The 22,674-nt window shown below is 48.3% G+C and overlaps 2 protein-coding genes across 2 annotated transcripts in view; both read right to left on the reverse strand.

Annotated features, from left to right (window-relative positions):
* Positions 1–22,674, reverse strand: part of CDHR3 (cadherin related family member 3) — a 65,515-nt gene that overhangs the window by 38,138 nt on the left and 4,703 nt on the right. Inside the window, exons 2-4 of the mRNA XM_042964541.1 lie at positions 18,191–18,393; positions 12,270–12,435; positions 9,113–9,210 (exon numbers count right to left, since the gene is read on the reverse strand). Of these exons, the coding sequence (XP_042820475.1) occupies positions 9,113–9,210; positions 12,270–12,435; positions 18,191–18,393 (467 nt within the window). The remainder of the gene's footprint in view (positions 1–9,112; positions 9,211–12,269; positions 12,436–18,190; positions 18,394–22,674) is intronic.
* LOC102956771 (cathepsin Z) lies at positions 4,531–6,398 on the reverse strand. The gene is given in 7 exon segments (XM_042977451.1): positions 4,531–4,618; positions 4,620–4,803; positions 4,806–5,081; positions 5,134–5,230; positions 5,232–5,287; positions 5,290–5,386; positions 6,378–6,398. Coding segments are annotated over 7 exon segments (819 nt in total).

Raw genomic sequence — 22,674 nt, forward strand, 5'->3', positions numbered from 1 at the left:
TCCAATTCTTGATTTCAGCTCAGGTCATGATCTCACAGTTCATGGGATCAAGCCCCACATCAGGCTCTGTGCTGACAGCACAGAGCCTACTTGGAATTCACTCTCTCTTTCTCTCTCTGCCCCTCCTCCCCTCATGCTGTCTCTCTCTGGGTGTCTCTCTCTCAAAATAAATAAATAAACTTTAAAAAATAAAAATAAATATTTGTTAAATGTTAAATATTGGGGTTTTCCTCTTTCTTATTTCCCATCTAAGACCAGCATTCCCACCCTAAAAAATTTTTAAAGCAGGCGACAACAATGACAAAAATCTTGCCAAACTTCAAAAAAAAAATCTGTTTTACTTGGATAATGCTAGGCTGGAGTATGAAATCTTCCCCAGTCCTGCCGATGTCTGGGCGAGCAGGAAAAACCCAGCAGCAGACAGAAAGCGGTGACGACTGTAGGATCAGGAACGTAGGGAATTACTTTTTCATTTTTATTAAGAGTTTGATTTCCTGGAATCCTGATTTTTTTTTCTTTTAGCACCGGGCTAATTTCCTTTATCCTTGAACCTACGAGCTTGTGTTAATGGGAATAGCAGGCTTGTACTTAGAAGGGAGATAATATCCATAGACTAAAAATATTGTGTCATGTGGCCATTTGCCAGCAACTCAGCAAAGCTTTCTGTAAAACCTGGCATTCTCTCCCCTTTTTAAAGGCTTGTTTAATCAAAGCTGCTCCCTTGATATTCATTCTTGGAAAACAGAAATTAAATAGAATGAGGACCGATTGCATCCCCTCTCTGCTCCACTACTGGCTAAGAAAAGTCCTGAGTAATCAGATCAATTCGGTTAACAAATGCTTGTCAGACAAGCGCTTCAGTGTCCCCGCTGGGAATATTCCTTTACCACCACCCCAGGCTTCTCTATTTGCAGCCCCTTGGCAGCTACCGTTTGCTCTGGGACACAAAGGCTTCAGTGTGGAAGACAACAGAGCCCGAGCTTCCTGCCCCATTCCCCCTTTATTGTGCCACTAGCATCAGGAGAAAGGAGGGCGGGAAGAAGCTGGCCCAGTTTCCTGAAATGTCAGGCTCCCTAGGGAGAGCTCACCACCTCCGCCTGGGCTCCCTCGCTACAGCTGGAGCCGGAGGCAGATCGGGATCCAACCTGTGCTGGTTTGCGGCCCTCAGTTGCTTTCAGGCCTGCAGTGGAATCAAGTGGGCGAGCATTCAGCCTCTAGTCTCCCAAGAACAGAGCAGTCAACCTCCAGGGGCCAAGTCTCCAGAGGGAAGGAAGGAGCCCTATCCCTCCCAAGTCCAGTAGCTCAGCAAGCCACACGCCCCCAGACCCACCCGGAGGACCAAGGGCGTGCGACACCATCTTCCAAGTGGGCTGTGGCGAGTTATAAATGTGATGCTGCGCGCCTGTGGCATTTTTCAGTGTAAGATGAATATCGTATAAAAAGGCTTGATCCCTGTTCCCCCCCATCCCAGCTCAGAGGTGGGAGGTGGGGGGCAGGAGTGGGAGGGAAGGGTACCTAGGAGGGGAAAAAAAACACCATAAAAATCCTACTGCAAGCCTTTAACATGTCTTGGCTTGTGTGGTATTGTTAGGAGGGTGAGCTAAGTGGGTTATAGGCAAATATTGGAATGTTCTTAAGAAGAGCCATATTTACAAATTCAGAATGCTATAGATGTGTAATCCTTTACTGGTAAAGCTGCCAGCGATCTATCCTCTCATATTCCGTCTTTCTTTTTTCGTAATCAGCCTGGGTCGTACTCTCTGATTCAGGCTTCACTGATCTTAAGGACAACAGTCCCCGTCCGCTCAAGGAAGTGTCTCTCTCAACATATGAACAGTCACCAGTGGTGATGTATTTGGAAGGGGAATAGTCCAATACCACTGTTTGTTTGTTTTTTTCCTTTCTGGAGCATTTTAACAAGAACCTGGAGTACAACTCATTTTGCAAAGACTTCTGGCAGTGACTCCTGAGTTAGCAGGCAGTTGCCAGGGGGGCACTGAGCAAGCGGTGTGTGTGTGTCTGTGTGTGTATCTGTGTGTGTGTGTGTGCGTGTGTGTGTGTGTCTGTGTGTGTGTCTGTGTGGTAGGAGTGGAGACATGTGGGAAGCAGGAAGGGCACTGTCACTCGGGACATCAAGGGACAGGACATCAAGGGCAGAATTTGCCAGAACGATATAGAAGGGAATGGGCAGGAGTTGGGCCGGGAGATCTCAGTTCTCACTAGAGTTACGGGGCCCAGGCAAAGGTCTCAGCTCGTCCAGAAACAAGGGGCCGCTCGAAGCACCTGAAAAGTCCCAGCCAGCCGGCCCCGGCATAAACGACCACTTTATTCCCAGGAAGATGGAAAGACACAGCTTGCTGCCACTTCTCAGAGGCCATGTGCAAGATGGAGGCGGGGAGAGAATTACTTCCCCTGTTGCCCTCCTGGTGGCCCAGCCAGTAGCAAGGTTATTGCTCTTTTAATTTAATCCTTTGTCTGCCCTGGTGAAGACAAAGCACATTTCACTTTATGCAAAAGTCCTTCCCTAATGGAAAGGCCAAGAGAAAGCTCCTTAATGGAGGAATTGCTGCTCTACATCACTTTGCCTCCAGCTGCGAAACTGATTAACGTCCTCAGAGTCTCCGAGGAGGCTTTGCTGCAGTCACGGTGGCCATTTCCGAGCAGAGGGGGAGGTGGAGCGTGGGAGTTGGGTGGGAGGGGGTTGGATCTCATTGAACCTCCTTCAAGAAGTAGAGACAGGGCTGGGGGAGGGGGCCCAGAGGAGAAATGCCAGGAAATGGAGTTATTCACATACACACCACTCTGAGCCCAGTATTAACGCGTGCCTCTGAGCGTGCTCCACCTGTACCCCATCACGACACAGAAGGTGCATGGGGAGGGGGAGCTGAAGCTGGATCCAGGCCTGTGCCAAACAACACAAGCCACCAGCCACGGGCACCTGCGACTATTGAGCATTTTCAATGTGGCTGGTCTGAAAGGAGGTGAGCTGTAAGTATAAAGGACACAATGAGTCCAAAGACCCACTATAAGCAAAGGATGTAAAATATCTCATGAATTGGGGCGCCTGGGTGGCTCAGTTGGTTAGGCGTCCGACTTCGGCTCAGGTCACGATCTTACGGTCCGTGAGTTCGAGCCCCACGTCGGGCTCTGTGCTGATAGCTCAGAGCCTGGAGCCTGCTTCGGGTTCTGTGTCTCCCTCTCTCTCTGCCCCTCCCCTGCTCATGCTCTGTCTCTCTCTGTCTCAAAAATAAATTACAAAAACATTAAAAGATATCTCATGAATCGTTTTTGTGTTGATTATGGGTTAGAAACGATAGTAGTTTGTGTATGAGTATTTAAAATGTAAGAAGTATATTAAAATTAATTTCACCTATTTTGTTCTACCTTTTCAATGTGGCTACTAGAACATTTAAAATGACACACACCACAGTCATTTCTGGCCCACATGCCAGCTGTATTGGGCGGTGCTGGCCCAAACAATGTACAACATGCTATTAAAATTTCCTTAAAAAGGCAGGAGCAAATGCCAGAGGTCTCTGCACTAGCCCGCACTTGTATGTTACCTGTGATACACTTTCAGTTCATTAAGCTGCATAGAGGTTGCAGGATTTGTCATTTTAAGGGAGTTGGGGTTCTGGAGCTGTCCTAGAGCTATTTTTTAATCCGTTCTTCCTCCTCAGGAGTTCCCACCAGCAAGGCAACTCCTTGGAACCCATCAGGTAAGATGATAGGCACAAACCAACCCAGGGTGGCTTCATGCACATGCTTGGGTATCTTGTTTTTGTTTTTGTTTTGTTTCTTGTGGGAAGTCGTGTATTTTAGTCATCACTCGGGCAATCTGAAATGGCCCCCTTCTCCCTGAGCCCCTACCATTGATTATTCACCATTGATAAGTCTGACCTCTTTTACCTTTTGATCACATTATAGACCACAGTCACCAAACAGAAAATACCACATCATGTATTGAAGGGAGTGGAGGTCACATAATTGTCTTGCGGATCACATCTTCGCCAGGTAGATGGTTTGCTGTGTGATGATGGCAGGGGAGTGGCCAGTTTGGGGGCAGGGGGGCGGAGGGGTCTCAGCCATCCCCTTTTAGACTCTTCCCTCTGAAGTGCCCTTCCAGCCAGCACCACAGCAGTCTGCATGTGACAGGCACATCTTCTAGGTGCTCAGTGCAATGACCAGCCATCAGGTACTTTGAAATATCAACCCCTAGTTCGTTCAGACCATTGCAGTACCGACCCAGTGCCCCTAACAACAGGATCCCCTCTGATTATGGTTCATGATACCATTTCTTTCTTTTTTTTTCTTAATTTATTTCTTTTGAGAGAGAGAGGGCACGAGCAGGAGAGGGGCAATGAAGGGGGGCAGAGGAAGCAGGCTCCAAGCTGTAAGTACAGAGCCCACGCAGGGCTCCATCCCAGGAACTGTGAGATTGACCTGAGCCGAAATCAAGGGTCAGATGCTTAAGCCACCCAGGCTCTACATGATACCGTTTCTTAAAACATGCTCTTCCGGAGACCTGTTTTAGGATGGGTCCCCAAATGCACAGGACTCCTGGACAGCAAGGTTGTAATTGGCACCCTTCCCATCTTTATAGGTGCCGGTCACTATCCATCCAGTCTTGCCCACTGCATGGTTCTCCCCATGAACCCTGGACCGTCCAGTACTCAGTGTCATGGTTGACATCCCAGCCGGCCAAGAAAATGACACAGTTTACATAGGCCCTGTCTGGGTTCTCGACATAGATGCCGCCTATGTAGTTAGCCGTCTTCTCTGTCGCCCTTGTACTGCAGCTGATGGGCCTTTGGTGTAGATTTCTGCCACCATCTCTCTTCTGGAGAGGGAGCCATAGTCGCCAACCTACTTGAGGGTGTAGTTCTGGACGGCATGGCTGTCTTTGAGTTCCGTGCAGGTTCCACATTGGTTAAGCTCCCGGTCATTGTCATACTCCCAGTCCTTGGCCTGGTAGCTGTTGCAGGCCTCGTCAGGGATGCCTTGCCGGTGGGCGTACCCCCACACCTGCAGGTCGTCGCCCCTGCGCAGGAGCCCAGGTTGCAAGCGTCCTTGCAAGGGTCCTTTACAGGCTGTGCTGCCAGCATGGGGACGGTGGGGGGTGGTGCAGGGAGCACGCCCCCTTCCTCTTGCTGTGGATCCTACCCGCCATCCTGGCTGTGGTGCTGCCATGCACCCGGCAGGCACCACAGTATGGGGGGACGGTCCGGCCCCCTGGGGACACTGGCATAGTTGACCCTACCCACGTTGCTCCAGTCCCATGGTCTGGATCTGACAAGGACAGGTGCTCATGAGGCCAAGGCTGTGTCCTGCGCCCCGGCTTGGACAGCTGGTCCCTCTGCGGGGGTTGGTGGCAGCTCCCGACCAACTGAAGTGGGGCCAGGCCAGCGTGCCTCCCTCCCCCCGATGTCACCCCCCCCCTCCTGGCAGCATGGGCAGCAGCAGTCACAGCCGCAGCCCGGACAGTGCCAGAGCTCCCGGCTCTGCTTTGGTGTTCCATTAAAGCCCATGCTTGCTTCTTCAGTTCTGTGGTCCTCAAAGAGTACAATGTCAGAATCACCTGAGCGGTTTGTATTCCAGGAGTCCATGGTTTTTGTTTTTGTTTTTTAACATTTATTTATTTTTGGGACAGAGAGAGACAGCGCATGAACGGGGGAGGGGCAGAGAGAGAGGGAGACACAGAATCGGAAACAGGCTCCAGGCTCTGAGCCATCAGCCCAGAGCCCGACGCGGGGCTCGAACTCACGGACCGCGAGATCGTGACCTGAGCTGAAGTCGGACGCTCAACCGACTGAGCCACCCAGGCGCCCCAGTCCATGGTTTTTTAAAAGCAGCCTGCAAATATTCTCACGCAGGGACCTGAACGCCTTCTGAGAAACCATCCCAGCCTCTCTAACCAGAAGACTCCCCCTGGGGTATTTGGCAAAGTTGCAGATTCCCAGGCCCATCCCAGACCCACAGGATGGGAAACTTGGAGAGATACTTGGGAAATTTGGGAAAACATGCCCATGGTTTTCAGCCCTGGCTGTTCAAGAGATTCACCTGGGGGCTTGCAAAGCCTGATGCCTGGATCACACCCCAGGACAGTCACATCCGACTCTCGGCAGAGTGGGACCCAGATATCTGTTGTTTTTTTAGGTTCCTCTTCTGGTTTCAATTTACAGCCACAGTTAAGAGGCACAGGTTCGGTGAATAGTAAATTAATCCATCTCCTTTCTCCTTATATAGAGCAAATATGTCATTTAGTACCTCCAGAGCATCCAGAATAAAAAGTCTAAGTACAAAGGCCGTGCTGTGTCACTTCTTGAACTGCTATTCCTTTCCAATCTGAGAAAGGGTTCTTTCTACATCATGCTCACTGCTTCTGCAGGCTGGAACATTCTGCGCAGCTGTTAGTTCTAGTACAGGTGTTAAATACTTCATTAACACTTTCTGCTGCACTTGAAGGGCCCCCTCCCGCAAATAACTCCTAAGCACACTGTGGAAGCTATGGGTGCAGCTAGTTCCAGGCCCCCAGCCCCTGCGGCTGAGCTCAGACCTCTTTGGATGTCACTACATATTCTTTTAAGGGAGCAACGCCTGCTGCATTTGTTACCCACCTGGCTGCTTCCCTTGCTCTGAAAGCATAACAACCTGAAAGAGACAGAGCATAAGCAGGGGAGGGGCAGAGAGAGAGGGAGACACAGAATCTGAAGCAGGCTCCAGGCTCCGAGCGGTCAGCACAGAGCCTGATGTAGGGCTCGAACCCACAAACTGTGAGATCATGACCTGAGCTGAAATCAGCCACCTACCAAATGAGCCACCCAGGTGCCCCAGGAGGTGTTTTTAAAGGGACTGCTATGGCCTTATTCCCTCTGTATAATTTGGAAAGATCTATTAAAGATGGGGATTTAAAAATAAACCCTTTTCTTGGCAGTCGGAGAGTCCTTCCACTTTGCCCCCACTGCATCTTTATAGCAATTATCTTATTGAATTATAATGATTTGGTGTGTGCACGAAGGTCTCCCACCCAGACTGTAAACTTCTTGAGGTACAAAGATGTGTGTTACTCATCTTTGAGTCCATAGTATCTAATAGAAAGCTGGGCACATAGTGGATTCTTGGTAAATGTTGAAATGAACTAAAGGTATAAATGAGGTACTATAGTTTGGGTTGCCGACCCATCCGAAATCCTTTTTCCCTTGGTCACCATCAAGCCACAGTAGGACACAGTGCTGGCCAGTGAGGAGTAAACAGAAGTCCTCTGGTTAGGGGCTCCAGAAGGGTCTTTGTTTTCCTACCAAAAAAGGTACAGGCTGGGCTGGCCTGCTCCCTTCACCCTGTACCCCTTCCTGCTTTTTTTTTTCTTCTTCCTGCCTGGAACTTAAAGGTAAAGCCTGGAGGTACAGCAGCCATCTTGTAATCATGAGGCAAATAGAAAGAGGACAAAACCAACATACTCTGGGTGAAAGAACAGAAAGATAGAAAGATAGAAAGAGCCTGGGTTTCTGATGGCAGTAGATGAGCCAGCCCTGGACTGCCTGCCTGCCTCTGGGCTTCTTATGGGAGGAAAAACAAAATCCCACATCCACCACTGTGATTAAGTTTTCTGTTGTTTTCAGACCAACACATTTATAACTTACATAGCAAGTATGTTACTCATAAGTATGCGTTTAAAGCACCTAGTGTGGCTCTTAGCACATAGTAGGGATCCATTAAGTGTTTGCATATTCCAGGTATTCATGCAAATAGAATCTTGAATAAATTATTTTGGGGGACAGAAGGGTCATCTTCTGATAATAACAGTCTATTCTGTAACTTAAGATGTGCCCACTAATCTTAAAACAGCTTTGTTTCAGACCCTGCCGACTGTATCACATTAGTGCTTGAGGTTATCCCCAAGGCTCGCTTCCTCGCTTCCTCGTGTTAGAAAAAGTAGCCCTGTTGAGGCTGCAAATCACGTAGCAAACAGCCGAAACAGCCTCCCGGTGTTACCAGTTCCCTGAGTGTCATATTTCAAGCGCTCGCTTCTCTGTAAGGTGGGATTTGCCAGAGCAATGCCTGCTCCAAGGTTAGCTGGCTGGCTGGCTCTGGTTCTTTTCTTTCCGACCTGGGCTGCCCAGCTGCAGGGCGCACAAGCCACTTCAGGGGACAGAGCTGGAAGCCACAGCATCCCTGTCCTGGGGACACGCTGAGAAGCTCCTTGGCCCAAAGGTTAGCGTTTACAAGAGCTCCACCGGCAGCTGCCTTTAAGGGAGTGGATTTAAAAGGGAGAGAAGCAAGATCTCAGAGTGAACCGTGAGGGAAGGTTCCAGGGCCTAGACTCTGGTTTTTCTCTGTGGGATTCCTCCTGTTCTTTGGAATTTCTGGGACTCTTTTTTTTTTTTTTTTTTTTTTTAACTTGGCTCCAAACAGCTTGACCTCATCTCTTGAAAACAAGTGTTAATGCCGACCTTTGGGATACACATTTTCCACTTACTTTTAAAAGAATATAGCTGGGGTTGGGGGGGAGTGCCTGGGTGGCTCAGTCAGTTGGGCATCCGACTTTGGCTCAGGTCATGATCTCACCGTTCGTGGGTTCAAGCACCGTTCGTGGGTTCGCATTGGGCTCTGTGCTGACAGTTCAGAGCCTGGAGCCTGCTTCAGATTCTGTGTCTCCCTCTCTGTCTCTGCCCCTCACACTCTGTCTCCCTCAAAAATAAATAAACATTAACAAAATGTTTAAAGAATATGGCTGGATTTGCATTAACTTAGAATTTAAAAATACTGAGCAGTTTTAATATGCCAGGCACTTGTGCTAAGTGGCTTTATGTGCATGATTTAATACTTACAGTCCCCCAGCTGTGGAAGGTGCTATTGTTCTTCCATTTTTATAGAGGAAGAAATGGAAGCTCAGAGAGGTTAAGAACTCGTCTAAGATCACACAGGGCCATGAATCTTATCCGGGGTATCCAGAGCTCCCTCACCCATTCCAACACCCCCTGTACTCTATGCTATGGACAGCACAGTCCTCCCATATCACTGCCCCAACGGCCCCCCACCACAGGCCAAGGCTCCAGGCTCCTGGGTCAAAGGCAGCTTGGAGAAGCCCTTCTTGTTTAACAAGGAGACTTACACTGAGGGGTATGCTTTGGTTTGTGTCTTCTGGATCGAAGGCCTCCACCTGATAAACGAATCCAGGATTTGCTCCTTCCACTATGTACAGGTCTAGACCTATATTGGCGTCCAGAGTGGAAGAAGACACATTGTATTAGACAAAGCAAATGAGGAATTACGAAACCGGGATAGCCGTACATGGCCGAAGGGAACCGAGTGCACCTGCATCGTGGGAAAGGCGGACGCGGTGACGGAGGCGGTGAGTAAGCCCACCAGCCGGCGGGCACGAGCGGACCGCTTATGGGAATTTATAACGTGCTCGGTGGCCAAGCTGGCAGCACCTCTCCCCACCTTTCCTTTGCTGAGAGGTGACCTTGGGGAGGAGCCTCCTGCAAGAGGCTGGTTCCTGATCCACTCTCACGTGCAAATTCCTCTGAAACCTAACCAAGGTCACCTCCTGAAGTGAACTTAGCATGTCAGCTGAAATGAATGATGTGCAGAAGGAATAAGGGAGGGAGAGGGCTGCGGAAGCTCAGGGAGGGGACCAGAAATTGGTTTCATCTACTTCAGAGTTCTCGCAGCCAGGGGGAACCAGCCCCTTGGCCCCGCCAGCCTTGCCTAGGGGTATCTCTCTCTCTGAGAACCAGTCCTTCTGAGAAAGGGCTGAGAACGCGCACATCCACTCACTCTTTGGAGGTATCGTGGTAAGGACTTATGTTTTCTCCCTTATCTTCATAACACTCTGTAAGGAGGTATTGCAATTATCTCTACTTTACAAATGAGGGAACGGGCTCCGGGAAGTGATGGGGCTGTCTCAGCTAGGAAGGAGGTGAGGGCATAAAAATTCAAACCCAGTCCACCTTCCATCGGAGCTCCAGCTCCCATTCACCTTCGTCACTGCTTGTGCTTCCATTCAAGTCAGTATTTACTGAGTTCTCACTACTGCAACAGACACGGATCCATCTACGCATTGGGAAGGCAGCGGTTCCCCATACCCAAAGCCCTGCTCTCACTGGGTTTCCATTATAGTGGGAAGATCCAGACAAAGGAAATGAGCAAAATATGTGAATGTTAGGGAGCGACGTCACGGGGAAAATCAGGGAATGGTGTGTTGTGGGTTGGGTTCCAACGTGAAATGGAGTGGTTGTGGAAGGTTCGCCGACACTTGAGTCAAGATTCTTAAAGAAATGAGGTGCCGCCATAAATATGGGGGAGGGGCAAAGAGTAAATGCAGACGCTGACTCTGACAGGTGGTGCCTGGGGCACTGACAGTCCGGTGAGGAGGCCGGGACTGCCATAGCAGAGGAGTAGCAGGAAATGTGTGGGAGAGGACATGGTGGAGGCTGGAACAGTCTTGCCAGTTTGGATTGCCTTAAGGAGTCTCTGGCTCTCGTTTTAAGGGAGATGAGAAGTTCCTGTAGGGTTTTAAGCAGAGGGGTGCCTTGATTTAACTGATATTTCCCAAGATCCTTCTGGCTGCTATGTGGAGAACAGATTGGCAGGGGCTAGGGCAGAGCAGGGAGACCAGTTAGCCGGCCACTGCAATAAGCCATGCAGTCATGTATGGTGACATTTGACCGGTGCCTTGTGCCATGGTGGTAGTGACGGGATGCCAGGCAGCGGTCAGACTGCGTGGACTTGGAAGTGGCAAGATTTCCCAACGGTTTTGATGTTGGGTATGAAGGAGAGAGGAGTCATGGCTGACTTTGAAGTTTTGGTCCAAGCAACTGGAATGCTGGAGGTGCCATTAGCTAAGAGGGGAAAGACAGGAGAAGCAGATTTTGGGGGGTGGGGGGTGGGGGGGGTCGGGAGTGGAGTGGGAGCTGAGGGTTTGGTTTGGGGGCATGTCAAGTTGGAAATGTCACGTTATGACACCGATTCCAATGTGGGGCAGATTTTGTATACCACCAAGCAATCCTCTGACACTAGCTGGCAGTTCTACAATTCGACTCAATTCTGATACTATCTACCCAGAGACAGCATTCAGATTCCACAGGCCAAGAACTCAGTCCCACGAGACATGTCCACCACTACCTCCACCCCCACCCCACCCCCCGCCACTTCAGATGTCAATTTCTAGTTCAGGTTGTCATCTGTGCTTCTGACCCACAAGCTGTAAGTCTGAGTTTCCCACCATCCCCTCTTGGGGTTTGGTGAATTTGCTAGAGGGGATCACATGACTCGGAAATATTTTACTTACTAGATTACTAGCTTATTGCAAAGGCTATAACTCAAGAACAGATAGATATAAGAGATGCATAGGGTATGATATGGGGAAAAGGGCACAGAGCGTCTATGCTCTCTGGGTACACCACTCTCCAGGAAGAGAGAGTTTGTTCACCAACCTGGAAGCTTTGCCAGTCCCACCCTTTTGTGGTTTTATGAAGGCTTGATTACAAAGGCATGGCTGATTACATCATTGGCCATTGGTGATTGAGCTCAGTCTCCACCCCCCTTCCCTCCACAGAGGTGGGGGCAAAGTGGAGGATGGGAGTCAGAGTTGCAACCTTCTAATCACATGGTTGGCTCCACTGGCCAACCTACTTAGGTTTGGGTGACCTGGGGACATTCCAAAAGTCACCTCACAGTATCCCAGGTGCCTACTAGACATGGCAGATGGAGATATTGGGTAAGATGGCTAGATGTTTGAGTCAGGGGTTCAGAGGAGAAGACTGGACTAAAATGGAGATTGTCAGTATGGATGGCATTCAAAGGCATGAGCATGGGCAAGATTATGCAGTAAGTTACCCTATGCTCCAGTCCTTTATATTGTCCCTGCTCTGCAGCAGAGCCCAGTCACACACTGCCCTCCAGGCCTCCATGGGGAGAATTAACAAGCGAGTCAATGACCCCAGCACACGGTGATGAGTCTCTGATGGGCTCATCCCAGCTTCCTCCAGAATGATCCACTCGAGGTCCCAGAGCCTCAGTTTCCTCCCCAGGTCTGAGAGATTCCCAAGAGAAGCGACAGAGGTGAGGGGCTTTGTAAATTGTTGGGCATCATTATTGGGAGTCCTGTGCTGGAGGACATTTCATTTATTCCCTGCTCATTAAGCAGATGCCTTTTCCAGGGAAACAGCTGCTTGTTTACTTACTTGTCTGCTTTGCTCAGCCCCCCCAGGGTCCTCCCCTGTGCCACCGTCTGGCCGTACCGCACACCCCGCCGTGTATCTTACCTTTTGCCAAGTTGCCTTGAAACTCAGGCGGCTCGTTCACATCTGTTACCTGGACGGTCAGGATCTGTAGGTCAGTGACACCAACGTCATCCTTAACATAAATCTGCAACTCAAATATGTTTGGTTCCATTTCAAAGTCTAGTTGTTCCTTCCCACTGGTGACAACCTAAAAGCAAATGCAGAATTCTTAGTAACCCTGTGGAAGAAGGTATGTTTGGTATACATGCATTTTGCAAAGGGATGTTACTAGGAAGGAAACAACCAGCATCCTTTCCCTCACTGTCAAAGGAAGGGGTTGTTTTTCCTTAGTCCGTCCAACAGAAGCCCCATGACACTCCACTAAAGGGGCTCCTGCATGTGATGCCACTTTTCCTGGGAAAGAAAAATATTTAGGTGACATCCTGGTTCCATCCACTGGAGATGGAAAGCCAGGAGTTAAAACCCTGCCTGTCACTACTTGGGGTTGGCGCCTAGACAAGTCTACTCTGAATGTAGTTAGGTTTTCTGACACTGTACTTTCCTGTGATTGCTGTTAAGTTGCATCTTGGCGTAGCATGCCATGCTAACTTTCCCAAGGCCATGTCCAAGAGTAAACAAGGGAAGGATACATCTGCAGAAATAAGGAACAATATATACTTATATCAACACCCTGTTAGTGTTTTTGTACATTTCCACACATCCTTCCACTATTGGAAACTTGTCCTCTGAATTATGTTTTGGAAATGTGGGAGGGATACCAAGAACCAGGGATAGAGAGACATCACCAGAATCATCAGCAGGAACCCGGGAAGTCCATGATGGGAGGGTTCTGCTGAGGCTAACTGGAGGCCAGCTGGTGTCCTCTCATGTCTACATGCACACTCCTGCCACCAGCTCAGACCACGGAGTGCCCAGAGTCCTTTCGGACATTTCATAAATGTCTTAATTATCCTAATGGAACCTTTTGGTTGTTAATACGAATGGGGCCAGGCAGGCATTCAGTATCCTGTCGTGAGGAGAGCACTTAGTTCCAATCTCGCTTTCATGGCTGAACTTTGGTGTGACCTTGGGGAAGTCCTGTACCTTTCCCTGATTTTGCTTCCACATGATTATAAGTAGGTAAATAATCCTCGCCCTAGTTAAAGTAGGTAAATAATCCTCGCCCTAGTTAAACAGGTGAGGTATAAGACAGGATATTATAACAAAGAATAGGGGGCAGAGTTCATTGTGAGCCATGTTTAGCCAGGGTAGGCTTCATGAAGGCGGCTATGGGTTTCATGTTTGACTTTGCAAGATCTGGGCTGCAGATCTGGGCTGGTTGAAGATGGGAATGAGTATGTGCAGTGGAGGGAGAAAGTGTGGAGGAGGGCTGAGAGAGACAAAGATGTAGTCTTGTCACTACTGTGAGCAGGGGTCAGCCTGGCGCCCACGTATGTGGAGATGACCTGTCTCTGCGTCTGATGCCTGTAAGGAGAGAGGCAGCATAAGTGAGGCGTCCAGAGCATAGACTCTGGAGCCAGGCTGACTGGCTTTAAAGCCCAGCCTTCCCATTCCTTAACCTATCTGTGCCTCCATTTCCCCATCTGTAAAATGGGGACATTAAGAGCATCTACTTTAGAGGGTTGTTGTAAGGATGAAATGAGTGAAGCCATGGAACACTTAGATCACTGTTTAACACTGAGCAAGCACCCAGCAAATGAGAGCCAGAAACCGTGCAGTGAGCATTTGTCCCCCAGAGCAGCTCCCTCTGTCATGACCCATTCTGTTTCCTTGATTTAGACCCGAGCTTCCTGCTAAGCCCGGAGGCCTCTCCTGAACCCCAAGCTTGAGCAGATCTTTTACCACAATATTACCTACTGACAGCTCTGTGTCCTTGGGAACTAGCTCTGATTCCCCAGAGGAAGGAAACAATACAGTCAAAGAAAGAGTCCAAAATACTACATTTTGGAGTTAGAGGAACTGGGTTGCTACCAACACAAATGGGGGAGTTGTTTTTGCTGTTGCTACCAGCATTTATTAAGTGTTTACGTGCCGGGCTCTTGCCAAGCCATTTTGCCGAGGATCTTATTAAGTCGTGGCAACAACCGCAGGTTGGTGAAGGTTCCCCGTGTTTCACGGGTAAGGAGACTAGGCCAGGGAGGGGAAGGTGCTCCAAAGGTCATTGCTGGGAGCAGTGGAGCCTCCATTTGGTTGCAGGCAATCTGGCTGCCGAGTTAGGATGAAAGACAATGTTTGGTCTCAGGTATGTTAAGTCTGAGGTCATTCTGGTCAAAGCTCAACAAATTTGCTGGTGACAGTGGGTGAGGAAATAGGAGAGTCTGGCTGAGAGAGAAAGAGGGGCAGGTGCAGGCCTCCACACGACCTCAGAGCAATGCTTGCATGCCTGCCCAGCTTCTCAGAACTATCCTTCTTCTTCTTCTTTTTAATGTTTATTTATTTTTGAGAGAGAGGTGAGAGAGAGACAGAGAGAGAGAACAAGTGGGGAAAGAGTAGAAAGAGAGGGAGACACAGAATCCAAAGCAGGCTCCAGGCTCTGAGCCATCAGCACAGACCCCAACGTGGAGCTCGAACTCATGAACCGTGAGATGATGACTTGAGCCGAAGTCGGACTCTTAACTAACTGAGCCACCCAGGTGCCTCTCAGAGTTATCCTTCTTGCTGCTGTTATGGGAGAAAACTCCATGACTAACAATTGGCCACATGTGGCCAAATGGGGCTCTGACATCTCTCTTGCTGGGCAATAGTTGGCCAGCGCAGAGTAGGGACTGCGAGCTAGGGTTCTTGGGCCAGCTTGCCAGATCCCAAGTCTCAAGTTGGCCACCAACTAGCTAAGTGAACCTGGGCACACTGCTTGGCCTCTCCATGCCTCCGTGCCCCACCTCTAACATGTAAATAATGGTAGTACAGCACTCATGGTCCTATTGTGAGTATTACATCAATGAATTCACAAAAAATTTAGGGGGATTCCTGGTATATGATAAATGCGCCATACACATGAGTTGTTATCATTAGATCATTGTCACAAATCCTCCTTGCCTGCCCCCTGTCCCCAGAAGTCTCAGCAGCTGTGTTTGAAAGTAGAGAGGCCTGAGCTCTGGCGTGATTCAGAGGTCACCCTCTGAAAGCCCTGTACAATGAAGTCCCAAGGCCAACGGTAACCAGACCTCTGGACCAGAGACCCAAAAACCTCACCATTGGACTTCTCCTGCAGACTGTCCAGTCAGCCCAAGGAGGAGTCAGGTTCTACTGTGGTGGTAGCTCTTATGAATATTTGGGGTAGGAGAAAAGGATTTTTTTTAATGTTTATTTATTTTGAGAGAAAGAGAGCATGCATGGGGGAAAGGCAGAGAGATGGGGAGGAAGAGAAACCCAAGCAGGCTCTACACTGTCAGCACAGAGCCCGACACAGGGCTGGATCTCATGAGCCATGAGATCATGACCTGAGCCAAAGTCAAGAGTCAGACGCTTAACTGACTGAGCCACCCAGGCACCCCGAGAATAAGATCTTTTTGGAGGCGATAGTTGATGCCATTGGGTGGTTTCTGGGGAGAAGCAACCAATTCTTAAGAATAGCTTCAGGACTTATGAATGCGTGGCCGGTCCTAGTGCTGGCACAGAGTCCAGGAGGGCACCAGGGCTGGGACAGCCCCCTGAACACTGGAGCCCACATCAGTTGAGGTGCTAACAAAATTGCCATTTCTAGAGTTCAGGAATAGGATGGAATTCTTCCTTGACTGATAGCCCTGTGTGAATCCCATCAAACATGGAAAAGGTAGGTATTTCCACCTGATTTGGGGGCTTGCCAAAACAGCAACAATGTGCATGGCAATGTAAGAAAAAAAAGCCTAAGATTGGTGGTCAGGTGACCTGAGTTAAGTGCTTATTTCATCTTTAACAGCTATGTGATCTCAGACAATTCAGTTAAACTTGCCGTCTCTTTATGATCTTAGTTCTGAACTGGAATAAAGCATTTTACTTTTATTTGTTTGATTTTTTTTTTTTAAAGAGAGAATGCAAGCAGGGGGGATTTAAGGCTCCACACTCAGCAGAGAGCCCAATGCAGGGCTCGATCCCACCACCCTCAGATCATGCCCTGAGCTGAAATTAAGAGCTGGATGCTCAACCAACTGAGTCACCCAAGTGCCCCAGCAATAAAGCACTTTAAACAGTGATAATATCAGTGTCAGTAGTAACATCAAGAGATCAGGATGCATATCTGAAGCAGCACAGTCACCATCATCATTAAAGGCAATAGACTATCGAGGCTAAGGGAGGGAGCTCTTAGTGGGAACAACCCAGATGTCTGTCAGTTGATGAACAGATGGGCAAAATGTGGTCTGTCCAGATGGTAGAATATGATTCAGTCACAAAAAGGAATGAAGTACTGACACACGATACAACATGGGTGACCCATGAAACTTTTTTGCTTCAGGGAAACTGGCTGGTCATTAAAGACCACGTACAATGCAAATCTATTCAGAGACAATGTGCAGAATAGGCAAATCCGTTAAGACAGAAAGGGATTAGTGGGTGCCAGCGACTGGGGGAAATAGGAAAAGGGGAGTGACTGCCGATAGACTAGGGGTTCAATTGGGCGTGATGGGATGTTCTGAAATTAGATTGTGGTGGTGGTCTGTGAAACGCTAAAAACCACCGAATTGTACATTTTATTTTTTATTTTTATTTTTTTAAACATTTATTTTTGAGAGACAGACAGAGCGGGGGAGGGGCAGAGAGAGAGGGAGACACAGAATCCAAAGCAGGCTCCAGGCTCCGAGCTGTCAGCACAGAGCCCAATGCGGGTCTCGATCTCACGAACCATGAAATCATAACCTGAGCCAAAGTCAACCACTTAACCCACTGAGCCACCCAGGTGCCCCCTGAATTGTACATTTTAAATGGGTGACTTCTATGATGTACACATTATATCTCAATGAAGCTGTTTATAAGACTAGTCAGAGATATAAAGTCAGGCTACCTGGGTTCTAGCTTTGGCTCAGCTACCTGAGAGCTGTGCAACCCAGGGCAAGGTATCTCATATCTCTGTTAAATTTTGCTTCGGTTTCCTGCATCTGTAAAAAGGGCTAGTAATATAAATAAAATCATTGGGTTGTTGGAAGATTACAAGAGTAAACACATGTAGAACAGGTTCCACAGTGTCCAGCCAATACCGCATGCTGTGTAAGTGCAAGCAATTGGCAGGGCTTATAGGAACAGATGAACAGCAGCTGTGGAAGATGAACCAGATGTCAAGGGCCAGGTAGACAGGGCAGGTGAGTCACAGAACCAGCATCTGGGGCCCGGGAATGTACACTGGATACTGAGGTGAAGACGTCCTGAATGGGGTGCCGAGAACACTGTGTTCCTGTGCTCTGGCCCTCAAATCATGGCTCTTGAATGTGAATTACTGAGTCTAAATTATCCATGAGGAAACAGTCACACAGCACAGCTGCCCATTTAGACTTGGATTTCTATGAAGGGTGTGTTCTTCCATATTAAATAAGTCTCCTCATAGATTTCCTTCTGAAAAATCACAGAATTCGAGAAAAGCAGCATCACCGGACACAAGTTCATCAGCGCCTGGCTTTTGAGGAGACGAATACCCAAACTATGCCACCCAAAGAATTTAGTTACTGTCAGTACACTTCTAACACCTGATATCATGTAAGGGCGGTTGGCAATAAGAAACAAGACTTTTATTTGTAATAAATTGGGCATTTGGTCACTGCACTGGATTGAGTGAAGAAAGAAGGTCCCAAGTGCTCTGGGGCATCTAGCACAGAGGGCTTTACGGTGCCCCAAACAGCCCTTGTGGATCTTACTAGAGGAGAGATTGAACCAGGGAAAGAGGAGGAAATGATCACTGATCTGGAATCCCATCCACTCTCAGCTTCAGGACCCCTCTTTGTGGACAACTCCCCCTGGGAGTGAGATGTGCTTGCCTCAAAGTCGGTGCCTGACAGCCAGTTCACTTTGAAGGCATCAGTGAGGGGGCTTGAGTTGATGATCAGGGGAAACCCTGGGGTCACAGGTGCCAGCGATGCTGATAAATTCACAGAAAACTTGTGTACTGAAGTCTCAGGTGGAGAATTCTCAGCCACGTTGCTTGTAGCAGGCAAATGGATTAGGCGTAGTGCTTCTCTCCCTGTGGGTTTAAGAAGGATGCAAAACAACATGAACATAAAGCCTTGTGCTGGGAAAAAGGACTTAACAGCTAGCTCTATGGTTTCAACTCGTAGCTCGGGGCAACGATGGAACCTGGTCACTCTTGCCAGGACTGGAAATGGAAATGTGAGATCTTCTGGGAGCCAAGAAAACCACCACAAAACAACCATGAAATCTGCTTTTGTCATTCTGTAAATAAAGCTGCCGCATTTCTCTTGTCTCCCCACACCCCTTCTCTTTTCTTTGTGAAGGGCTAGAGAAACAGAAACATGATGCCTTTGGAGACGGACATTCACTTGAAGGACCTAGTCCCATCATGACTCAGGTAGTTTACAAGAGTTTATTTGCCTCGTCTGTGTCAGTGTTTGATTCAGAGGTCATCAAAAATGGGGCGATCATGATTGGCAAGCCCCAAAATCATGTTAGATCTCCTTACATCTGTAAGTAATCTCCAGGACAATTGTTTGTTATTGTTGGATGCTGGGGGCATCATGCAGAGAGGGTCAATGAGTACATCTTGATTGATACATTAACTCCCATTTCACAGACAAGAAAACATGAGACTCAGTGAAGGCGCGTGCATTGCCTTGGACTGCACGTCAGACAGGGACTTTGACAATTTAAGAGAAAGTATGCTTCTTCCAGGAAAATCCTGGGACATTCTTAGGTCTCCTCGATACTCTGCAAGATCTTGCCAATATAGAGGAGACCAGCAGCTCCTGCTCTTTCATGCTTCCATGGTGATGCTTACTCAGGGTGTGTGTGTGTGAGGGAGGGGGGGTGAAAATTGTCCTGCCCCAAAAAAACCCACGTTCACTCAGAACCTCAGGATGTACCTGATTTGGAAATAGAGTCTTTGCCGATTAACTGGTTAAGAGGAGATCATTCCAGATTAGGGAGGGCCCTGACCCACCAAATGATGTCCTTATAAGAAGAGGACAGAACACAGAGACACAGGAGGAAGAAAAGCATGTTATGTTAGAGGCAGGAATTGAACTAATGCATCTACAAGCCAAGGAGAAGCAAGCAAGCACCAAAAGCTAGGAAGCACACATGGGACAGATCTTCTTCAGAGTTTCTAGAAGGAACCAACCCTGTCCCCACCTTGACCTCAGACCTCTGACCTCCTGAACTATCGGCATTTCAGTTCCTGTTGTTCTAAGCCATCCACTGTGTGGTAGTTTACTGTGACAGCTCTAGGAACTCAGTACACTTCTCCAGTTGCCAAATAAGTGCATAAGGTAAAATCCTTTCTCTCATTTACTCCTCGAAACAATCCTCTCGCATAGGCATTAATGTCACCATTTTACAGATGAGGAAACTGAGCTGAATAATAACAAGTAACAGAACCAAACTTTATGCTGAAGCCCTACTTGTTAGGCAGCTTCCTGATCGTGGCCACCTTTAGCCCTGGGAGACGAACCACCTGGAATTCTGGGAGGAAGTACAGGGGGCAGTAAGAGGATCAGTCCTACCAAAAGGTGTACAACTTCTAGAAACAAACCAGCCGTGGAAAAATGCTGGCTTTTGTAAGAGAATGTTTTTATTTCAAAATTGGGGGCGGGGCTTCAGAGAAGTAGATGCAAATGTAGGAAAAATGGAAATATAAACATACTGATAGAAGCTTTCATAAATCTAAAATCATTGGGGTGCCTGGGTGGCTCAGTCGGTTAAGTGTCCGACTTCGGCTCAGGTCATGATCTCACGGTTTGTGAGTTCGAGCCCTGCATCAGACTCTGTGCTGACAGCTCAGAGCCTGGACCCTGCTTTGGATTCTGTGTCTCCCTCTCTCTTTCTTCCCCACTCACACTCTCTCTCTCTCTCTCTCTCTCTCTCTCAAAAATAAATAAACATTAAAAAAATTAAAAAATAAATCTAAAATCATCTTAGTTTAGAGACTAAAATACATTGTACACAAGTTATTTTTGATTGCAGGATTAGCCAGTTTTACGGACAAGGACTGTGCAAGGGCTCAGAAAAAACAGCTGAGGTTTAGGGTAACATGGTTACGGATAGATTTTTTTTTTAATCTGTCAAAATGACTCTAATATTACAGCATTCTTGTAATAAAAATTCAGAGCAAGGAGTACCTAAATGGCTCAGTTCCTTGAGCGTCCCGACTCTTGATTTAGGCTCAGGTCATGACCCCAGGGGTCAGGGTTCAGGGTCAGGTCATGGAGCCTGCTTGAGATTCTCTCTCTCTCTCTCTCTCTCTCTCTCTGCCCCTCCCCTCCTCTTAAAAATGGAGAGCAAAATAGTAAGCTTGGAATATTTAGAGGCAAAGAGTTCCCAAAAATAGTTTTTTTATTTAAAAAAAAAATTTTTTTTAACGTTTATTTATTTTTGAGACAGAGAGAGACAGAGTATGAATGGGGGAGGGTCAGAGAGAGAGGGAGACACAGAACCTGAAACAGGCTCCAGGCTCTGAGCCATCAGCACAGATGCCTCACGCGGGGCTTGAACTCATGAACCACGAGATCATGACCTGATCTGAAGTCGGATGCTTAACCGACTGAGCCACCCAGGCGCCCCCAAAAATAGTTTTTTTAAATGAGCAAATTAATCAATTGCTTTGGTGCTTAAGTTATTTTAGGCATAATTCCCTCTTGCTCTCTTTTCCCACAGTGGAAAATCACCAGGGCCCCCCTCCCCATTCCCAGCTGTTCACCAGTGCTTCCTCTGTTCAGCAAAACAAGGGTAGTCCTAATAAGTAAAATGAAAGGTTGCCAATTTCAAGGGACCCCACCCCCACCTTCGCCTGCTCCTTCCCACTCACCCCAGTAACCTGGGCCTCTCCAGTCAAGAGGAAGGAAGCTTCTGCTCGTATTTAAGCAAAGCTAGAACTCCCTTGGTTTTTCTCCAGAGCAGCCTGCAGTTAGGGTGTGCCCAAATGAATAGACTGAAAACAAGTAACCACTTGCTTTTTCTAAGCTCCTACTCATCAGGCATTGTGTAGGCTTTCCTGCCTGATCTCAGCTGTTCTAAACACAATCCTGCCATGTAGGTATTACCATCACCATTCTGCACATCTGTGATCGCACTCAGTAAGGGGCTGTGGCAGGCCTGGATCACTGCCTCTGGATCTTCTAGATGACAGATGGTACATACCAACTACAGACCGTCTGTCACGTGCCCATCGGGTGACCATGCACATAAGGCACCATGCATCCTGATGGTGCTGGGGCCTGGTAAGAAATTGGCCCCTCCACCCAGATGTTAGATGTGGCGATGCAATCTGTAAGAGGCTGTTTGGGGGAACACATAAGGAATCATGCTGGGGTATTAGCTTGACATGGGCTCAGGGTGTGAGAGGCTTGCTAGGTGCCACTCGGGGCTTTCCACAGCCTTGCCCTGAACAGGCAGCTTACCATGGCCACCAACCTTGGTGCGACTCCTTTGATGAACTGAGAAGGCGGGTCAAGCCGTGCTCTTCAAATATCTCCCACTGATACCATTTAGTTTGCTTTGCAGAGAGTGTTTCCACTGATCTTGTTGTGTTCATTTTAACTTTGATAAGCCCTGGGTTCTGGAAACTAATTCCATGAAAGAACCAGCCTTCCAATCCCAGGCACCTGACTCCAAGCACAAGGCTCTTTGCACAGCCGCACACTGCCCCCTCCTATTTGTAGAGCTTTCATACTCCTCCGTGAATGGTCATATTTTACAAGGTAGTGAGGGAGATATGTTGAAGGGGGAAGGACAGAGGGAAGGTTAGAAGCCAAGGAAAGGCTCTTCCTAAGACACCACGCGCTTGCCTTCTGAAACTGGTCTTCCAAACTTTCTCTGGCGGTCTGAGCAAGAAAGAGGCTTTAATGGAATTTGACTTACACATGCATCTTAATTAAGGATCAAATTAGAATTGCTTGAAGCGTACACTTTGAAAAAGAAAGAACACGCAGAAGATTTATTATCAGTCACCGAGCCCACTGAAACATCTTGCTTGGGGTTGGGATCTGGATGGATGATGTGCTCACTTGTTTCGAAATGAGCGAAAGCGCTGCCTTGCCAGATATGGACAAACAAGGCCTCCTCCTGGAAGCCGTGTTGGAATAATTAAGGCCTTTGCAGCCTCAGTTGTGGGGGAAGAAGCTGGCCACCCTGGGCCTCCGACACCAAAGTGACCGTGTGGTTCAGGAAGCGTGGGTGATGCCATCTTCTCCCTCCAGGAACGCAGCTGCTCTCACAGTGTGATTTCAATACAGGGCAGTCCTTGCCTGAGACCGTCACTCAGTAAGTACCTTTTCTTTCTCTCCACTAGCTA

This window comes from Panthera tigris, chromosome A2, assembly GCF_018350195.1.
Source record: "Panthera tigris isolate Pti1 chromosome A2, P.tigris_Pti1_mat1.1, whole genome shotgun sequence".
Taxonomy (NCBI): Eukaryota; Metazoa; Chordata; class Mammalia; order Carnivora; family Felidae; genus Panthera; species Panthera tigris.